Source organism: Anabas testudineus, chromosome 2, assembly GCF_900324465.2.
Source record: "Anabas testudineus chromosome 2, fAnaTes1.2, whole genome shotgun sequence".
NCBI classification, from domain to species: Eukaryota; Metazoa; Chordata; class Actinopteri; order Anabantiformes; family Anabantidae; genus Anabas; species Anabas testudineus.
In genome coordinates this window covers 16,562,019-16,570,474 of record NC_046611.1, presented here as the reverse complement: position 1 = coordinate 16,570,474, position 8,456 = coordinate 16,562,019, and the positions used below count along the sequence as shown (strand labels likewise).

The window sequence follows — 8,456 nt, the reverse complement described above, 5'->3', positions numbered from 1 at the left end:
AATAAATAGAAATAAAATACCTAAATTAATAAATATCTAACTTGTGTCACAGTTTCTTCATGTTTTCATCATGTTGCTAAGAATGAAAGTTTGTTTTCTTGCATTAGAACCTAACTTGGTTTATTTTTACTTTCTCCATCTGTTCAAGTCTTCACTTGTATGAAGGTGCAGTTTTAAACGCGCCGCTCTGAGCGTGTTCTCGCGAGATTTGGTGGACAGCGCCCCCTTGTTTGTGTGTGGAAAAGCGACGGAAGGTTTGAGGAATACCGCGAGGCTAACGATAGCAAGACACACAAACAGGGATTTAACGCCTTTTGGGTCTTCGGTGACACTTTGGGGGTCAACCAAAAGCTGCAGGAGGACGTAATTTCGACTGAACGCTCGGTTTTTCTGCTTCGTTTCCACCGACGGGAGCAGCGACAGCAGGAGAGCCCCGCTAATCCCGAGACCTGGACCGCGGCCTGCTTTTATAGCCGGCTTCCCGGTCCAGCTCAGGCGGCTAGCGCCGCCACCAGAGCCCGGTGCTTTCGCTGCTTTATTTTTCTGAACCCCGAGAGAAGCGTCGGAGCCTCGAATTTATTTTCACCTCAGTAGCCACCGCAGCCCTTGAACCAGCCCCCCTCCGTTGGGACGTGCAGCTGTCGGTGTTTTTCACCCGGGAGGACCGTTTCTAGCCGGGGCGTCCTGTTTTGTTTTCGAGCCGCCATGAATCTCCGCGAACAATAACACAACCGTGACGAGCCTGCCGGGGCTGCACCGCCGAGCCGAGCTGGTGCCGCGGATGCCTCGGTGCGGGGTGATACATGCACGGTGTGCTGCCAGCGCTGGAGCGGCGTGAAAACCGAGGACGAGCGTGCATGTGGACTATGGAAAATCGTGGGGGAACCAATGTGAATCGGAGCACTTTGTCACGAAAGCCCCCGTTTGAATCTCAGTGCTGCTGCTAGCTGAGTAGCTGCGAGTCACATTAAAGCCACCGGCGGAGGAAAGAGCGCCACACGATGCTTTGTCTCATCACAACTAACGGACCCAGTGGAAACGGACCGAACCTCGGCTGAACCGACGTTTTGGCCTCCGTGTGTGTGCACTTGTAATCTCTCCCATCGAGAGCAGCTGTACTTTTGGAGCTGGGGCACATTGAGGATGGATTGGGTCTGACCGGGGATGAGTAGCCCCTCTCGCTCTGTGTGCAGACTGTTTTATATGTTGGATTTACCGACGGGGAACTGACGCTGTTACATCCATCTATGCTCTCTTCAAAGCCACCAGACTCCCTTGACAAAAACACTCATTTTACCGCACAGAATACGGGAGTTGCTGGGCTGCCTCGGTCGGATTGTTTGTTATTGTGTGACTTTTAACGTGTAAATACACCTTTAGCGTATCGGACTGGAGCCCCGGGACCGGCTGTTGAGATGAACCCGGTGAATGCGACCTCTCTGTACGTGTCCGCGAGCCGTTCGGTGCTGCAGTGCGACCCCCGAGACCCCCGGGCCCTGGCGGAGCTCTGCAAGCTGCTGCCGTTCTTCCGCCAGTCCCTGTCCTGCTTGGTCTGCGGTGAGTGTGTGTGATTTGTGGTTTGTCATTAAAAAAAACAACACTATTTGGGTGTCGGTGTGTTTTTAGCAGAGGGTCTCGGTAACGTGCCTTGTTGTCAGCCGTGCTCGAAAAGAGCGAGCCTTTAAAAATGCTGCCTTCACGTGCAGTTGGAAATATCCGAACCCGCAGTAATTATCGCTGGGTACTGAAGTGGTCACTAGTCGTGGAACATAAACAAATGATGTTTCAGTGAGTTGGTATTCATATTTCAAAATACTTTGTGTTTGTATTCGTTATGGAAATGTACTTTTCACTCGCCTGTATGAAAAACATTGTGATGATCCTGTGTGTAATTATTCTTACTGTTAAACTGAACAAAGTCCTTTACCTGAGTTGGAACCTTTTAGAACTACAGTTGAAAGTACATAAGAAACCAAATTAGCAAAGCATAATAAGTGTGTGAGCTGTTATTTAAAATATGAAGTATTGTTATTGCTTCATCGGCCACCACTGTGCACTCCATAAACAAAAGTGTTTAACATATTTAAAATTGGCTTTAAATGCTGATCTCATTTATCAATATTACTTATAGTAACTTGTGAAATGGCTTTTGATTCTAAAGTCAATTTGGCTTATTTTTGATGATTAAAATAAGATTCTCGATGCAAGACTGGTTGTGTACAGTAAATTATTTGTGTGTATTAATATTGTGTAGAAATGCAGTGCCATCAGTACTTTATTAACTACTGATGATCAGCAATGACTTGTAGGAAAAAAACAACTATTTATTTAGAGCTGAATGTTTGAGGACAAGAATCATAGCAAGCATGCATCATGATGAATTCAAATTCAAAAGGCCCCTTGACATTAAGAAGTTGCATAATTACGCAAGACATTTGCTTTGACACATAACTTAATCCAGAATAGTTGGTTTATATTACTTAAAATCAGCTAAAATAGGTTAAATTCTTTTCAATTTGAATTCAGGTAGGGCTGTCTGTGTGTGGAGATTCCGAAGCGCAGTGAAGGCATCATGCTTCACAGCTACACCCATCATGACACACCCCCCTCTGTGTGCTGTTTGGCTGCATCTGCGCGTTTCTCTGTTTATCACGTTGAATAACAGTCTTTCGACTCACGGAATATAAACCACATAATCTCTTTATCGTTCACACCATCGCTAAACAAATAAAAACGTCAAATATGTGGACAGAAAATAATGGAAATGCAGAAAAAGAGGAAGTAGTCTCTGTACACAGAAAGGAACATGAGTGTTTATTTAGGATTATGAATGCCAGTCGTAACTGTACAGGACATAACTGGCTGCAAGTCAATACCTTCTGTGGTTAATCTGCTTCTGTTACATCGTAAATAAACCTCGTTTTGATTTATTTTGATGTATTTTAATGCTTGATTTCACAGCTCATTATTAATGCAGTAACTCTTCCTAATCCATACTGAGAGGACATAATGTTTTTGTTTCAACACACAGGAAGCCTGGGTACACGTTTTTGTGTGTTATCAATAAATGGAGGGATATATGAATTATTGATTTGTTTTTTTATATTTCCCCAATGGGATGTGAGGTAAAGGTTGTTGTGATTGTTGATACCTAACCCTCTTCTCCAGAGATTAATAACTTCCAGCTAATATCAACTATTTCTTATCATCTGCCATCTAGCAACACACTGGTCTTAGGATTTTTGCCCATGTCAGTTTTATTTTTTATTATTTAAAATAAAATGAGTCAGAAATAAATTAAATATTCAGTAGAGCAGAGAATAGTCAGCTTCAGCTTTTTTTAAATGAAGTGTAACCTCCTCCACTGTATGACTAATACAAGCTGTGCTGAGCACTTAATCTTGGTTGTTTCTTATGAATGGAGCTTCATCCTTCTACACGTCTGCAGCTGCACTCTTTAGCGACCAGCGTTGCTAAGGAAGCTCCTCTCAAAGAGCGGTTGTCATCCAGTCTGGAGAGTTGCCAGTCACCACTTAGGTTTACAAATACATATCAGAGGAGGAAGCTATTGAAGCACAGCAAATGAGGAAGCAATTGCTTGTAAATCCTAAATAGCATCTTGTCAAGCCATGACCATAATTTATTAAGAGTCTGGGTCTGCTTGGGAACTCGGATATGTCTTTTTTTGTGTGTATGTGTGCTGTGTTTATGTTGATAAGCTGTTCTTCCTTTTTCGAAACCCATTAAACCTTATTAATCACCATCGTGAGCTTATTTGAACTGTTCCCATGAATATTTGTTAATATTTTGTGCTTTTCCTTCTCTTATCATCAGGTAACCTGCTGCAAGACCCCATCGCTCCAACGGACTCGTCATGTCAGCATTATGTCTGTCGAGGCTGTAAGGGTCAGAGAATGCAGCTGAAGCCATCCTGCAGTTGGTGTAAGGACTATTCCCGCTTTGAGGAAAACAGGCAGCTGTCCTTGCTTGTCCACTGCTACAGGAAGCTCTGTCTCTACATCACCCAGTCGCCACTGGCCCCACACATAGCCAGCGCTGCCAGTGACTCACCGGACCTCCAGGCCATTCTCAATGAGGGTCTTTCGTTGGCTGAGAGTGAGCCAGAGGTGGAGGACATTTCAGATTCATTTGGGCTGTCACAAACAGCCTCCACCTCCAGTGTGGTGCAGCATAGTGAAGCTCCTCCAACAAAGGAGCTAAAGGGAGAGGAGCCGGGTCCCGTGAGCATAAATGGACTGCACGATTGTAACGGTCTGGTCAGTTCAGACACTCTTCAATCCATCACCATAGAGACAGGTGGAGCTGTTGCAAAGCAGGAGAGTTTTTCAGAGGAGATCCCAGTGTGTGTGAGCGTCACAGGGAGCGGGGAGGCTGGGCTTTGTGACATCAGCACTTTTGGGGATGACCTGAAGCATGGCGGGGGGCCGTTGTTGTTGAGCGTTGAGGAAGTGCTCAGGACTCTGGAGATGGACACTGACTCTGACCCTATCACAGAGACCAACCCCCAGCCTGACTGCCCACCCTCTGTACCTCAGTCCAGTCTCAATGGGCCACACTGCCCATCTGGCCCCGACTCCTCCCGCCTCATTCCCTCCCTCCCACCAGAGAACAGTCCTCGTTCCCTCCAACCTCATCCACAGCCCTCACTGCAGCTTCCACCTCAACCCTCGACAGTCATTCCCCGTGACCCCCCACGGTGCCACCGCAAGCGCTCCCGCTCTGAAAGCGACAGCGAAAAGGTGCAGCCCCTTCCCATTTCCAGCCTCCTGCGAGGGCCACCCCCCTGTGCCAACAGCTCCCCCCACCACCCCAACCCTGGTGCCACCACCAAACAGGAGCATAAGTTCCCTGCAGCCATGCCCCACACTAACCTGGCCCCGGTGCCTAATGGTGGCTCTGCTAAAGTGAGCAAGACTGTGCTTGTCTCCAGCAAACCCCTGAAAAAGACTGTGGAGCACCATGGGCCCACTAAGAAGGTTTATACCAAGGCCAGGCAAGGGGCGCCCAAGCCTCGCGCACAGCCCCGTGACCGGGTCCCTCCTCACCCACATGTGCACCCACTGACACACCCCCCTAGCCCTTCAAAGCCACTGTATAAGAAACCTGTGGAGAAAAAGGGCTGCAAGTGCGGGCGAGCCACACAGAACCCCTCTGTGTTGACCTGTAGGGGGCAGCGCTGCCCCTGCTACTCAAACCGCAAGGTGAGAACAACACTGACCCAGCTCACAGTGTTGGTAACTACAACAAAAAAACAGCCTGCGGTCACCACCAGAGCTCAGATATATCCATCTAAATGACATAACAATGTCCTAACTAACTGAATGTCCACCAGGAGGCTCATTACAGATAGTTTGATGTGTGCAGTAGTTATTTCATGTGTAGTTATTTTCAAAGATAGAAGAAGAGAAGTCAGTAGTTTTTATTGACCTACTTCAACTAAACTGTGTTGCTGTGCAGCTTTATAAATATTTAACTCAAAATAATCAGACGATGATAATAGTGGGTGAGAAATATATATTGTTTGATATTTTATGTTTAGATATTGTGCCTGTTACACACTACACTGATTGATTCATAACAAATTTAAATATTATGAAGAAATATATTTCTGTACTGTTAGTGTTTGTTGTGGCATCGTTGGGTACTAAAACACAGTTGGTTACTGTTTTTGGTGTTATAATCTCAGCTCAAGCTTCACTGACTACTTCTATACTACATACTACAGCTTGATTCCAGAAGTTGTATATTGTAGCTTTAACAGTTTATTCTTCACCTTGGTGGCTGATAAAAACACTTGATGATCTGGTTATTTGTTAAACCATATTGTTTTGTTTGTTATTGTTTTTCTTAGGCGTGTTTGGACTGTATCTGTCGCGGCTGCCAGAACTCCTACATGGCCAACGGAGAGAAGAAGCTGGAGGCCTTCGCCGTGCCAGAGAAAGCTCTAGAACAGACCAGACTCACGCTCGGCATCAACCTCACCAGTATCACTGCGGCGGCCCTCCGCAGCCCGGCCACCAGCTCCCCTGGCAGCACTCTCCTCAATGTCACTACGGCTACAGGGGCGCCCGTCACCGCCGCCTTCCTGTCCGGGGCGGGGCACGACAACAGAGGCTTTGACGATTCACTGGAGATGCGGTTTGACTGTTGAGGCGCCGCCTCTCCTCTGGTCAGTCATCGTGCACATTCCCCGCCCCGCCAGCTGGGCGTTATCCATCGGATCGTGCCAGGGACCTGCAGTGGCGGAGCCAGAACAAGGCAGCTACAGTGACAGGCGGTAGTCGGGGTCACCAGCTGAAGCTGAAGTGTCCCCCTCCATCCTTCGCCCGAAACTGCACCATGCTTGTGGTCTTGCATATAGATGCAGAGTGGAAGAAAAGAAGAAGAGAAAGAGATGTAGCGTTACTGTATGTGCAGAGATTTCATTTCAGTGGGGATAGATTCTTTTTTGTTTTCCTCTCTACTATGGGTAACATGTAGAGCATGTCGTGTAGCTAAGTCAGGAGTGTCAACCACGGTCACACACCTCTGTGGGTGTGTGTGTGTGTGTGTGTGTGTGTGTGTGTGTGTGTGTTTGTGTGTGTGCATGTGAGTGTGTATGTATGAAGAGAAGGGTTTGGTTTGGAGATAAACCTTGATAGCAGGAGCAGAGACATCATCGTCATCATCATCACAGACTGGTGTAATTTATATAAGAAAGAACCTTTTGTACATGGACTGATCAGTTTCCATCTAAGAAGACATTTTATGATATATTTTATAAGTTACATTTAAAACCAGTGGAAACCGGTGCAGGGGCAGACCTGCATTCAACCAGAATATTTTCACACAGGTAAGCGATAGATTGTATTTTGTAAAGTCTACACCACCAAAAATAAAATAAGACCTGAATATAAATGTTAAATGATCCAGTCCTTGGTAACTTCAGCTGCTAAAACCAGGATGTGAATTGAAATCCACCAGCCAAATGTCCGTTTTGATTTTGTCTGTTGAATGTCAAATACTTCATTAGCTACAATCAGTCGAAACTAAAAATATAAAGTTTGTTTCATACTTTAACCAGTGAGACAGAGGGAAGACAACACTTCAATTCCTGTTTTGCTTTGCAGTATGTTAGGGACATGAGTTAACATGTTAATTATGTGTGTTTGAGTGCGTGTATGTGTGTGTGTGTGTGTGTGTGTGTGTGTGTGTGTGTGTGTGTGTGTGTGCGTATGAAGCACTTTTCCATCTTGCCAATGGCTGCGCAGATTAAAACCTCCACGTTTCTGTTGCCACTTGTGTAAAAAAATCTCTGGTTGATTGCAGGCCCTGCACGCTGATCTTCACAAGTTTTTGGTTTCTGGAAGCTATACACATGCTGCTAAATACCACAAAAGACTCAAGGAGAGCACCCCCGTTTTCCTCGTCTTCTGTTCCATTTTGTCTGTTTTTAAGACGTTACATTAACATCATTTGCAGTATTTATTGGACGTCTCCTAACTGGCTACGTGTTGGGCCTCAGTTTCGCTCACTCACTGCCTGTCGAGTCTGTCATTTCAGTCTGGACTGTTTCTGTCTTAGTTAAGTTGCTGTCCACTTCTTAGTGTTAGTTTTCTGGTGTCTCCAAACGGTTTTCGTTCTCCCTCTGGGCATTTAAATAACTGTAATATAACTGTAACATATTTCCACAAAAAAGAAAGAAAATCCAAAACTTACAAAGTGTTGTGTGATTTATTGATTTACTGTGCCGTTTTATTTTTCTTCTTGCAGCACTGTGAAGCCTCATCTGTCTGCAGGTTTCAGGGGAGTCAGGTGGTGGTGGTGGTTCCTACAGGGCAGGGTAGAGCTTTGTTCTGCAGTAATTCATTAGCACCAGCAGGGGGCGCAACTCACCCTGCAAACAGGCACCGGTAGGAGAACAAACCAGGATTCAAAGCACTTTATTAGCAGGTGGAAAGTGGGTTTCCTCATTACAGCTGCTCTATAGTAACTGTAATAGACTTTGACCATTAATAATACATAATGATCATGATCTGAAAGTAATCAGTCATCTTAACTGTTCTCCTTGTGCCCCCCTCCTTCTGTTAATCTGCACTTTTGGCTCATTGCAGCTACGTTTATTTTCTATTTTACTGATCTAACTAAATGAAGTATGACACACAATGTGAATTGGATTTATTTTAAAACTTGCACATACAGAAACGATCCAGTTCAGATAAAACACAGATCTAGATCATCTTGCGTTGGTGCCTACAGATGGGACTCCCACTGCTTTAATGTCTGGATTTTGGCAAACTGCAGCACAAGTAAACTTTAAAACATGCTGCAGAACTGGGCACAATCCTCTGTTCACCAAATGTTTCCACCTTTCTCACTTTCATGTGAGCTGTATCTGGTTTCTATCTATTGTTGTATCTTCTACCTCTACTTTTACACTAAATAATCAAACTTTC

The 8,456-nt window shown here is 45.3% G+C and overlaps 1 protein-coding gene across 1 annotated transcript; it reads left to right on the top strand.

The window, feature by feature from the left end:
- The first annotated feature begins 201 nt into the window (after positions 1-201).
- On the top strand, positions 202-7,892 carry msl2b (MSL complex subunit 2b). The gene is made up of 3 exons (XM_026363652.1): positions 202-1,557; positions 3,835-5,222; positions 5,873-7,892. The coding sequence occupies exons 1-3, from the start codon at positions 1,416-1,418 to the stop codon at positions 6,170-6,172; spliced, it is 1,830 nt and encodes a 609-aa protein (XP_026219437.1). The 5' UTR covers positions 202-1,415; the 3' UTR covers positions 6,173-7,892.
- Positions 7,893-8,456: the final 564 nt, after the last annotated feature.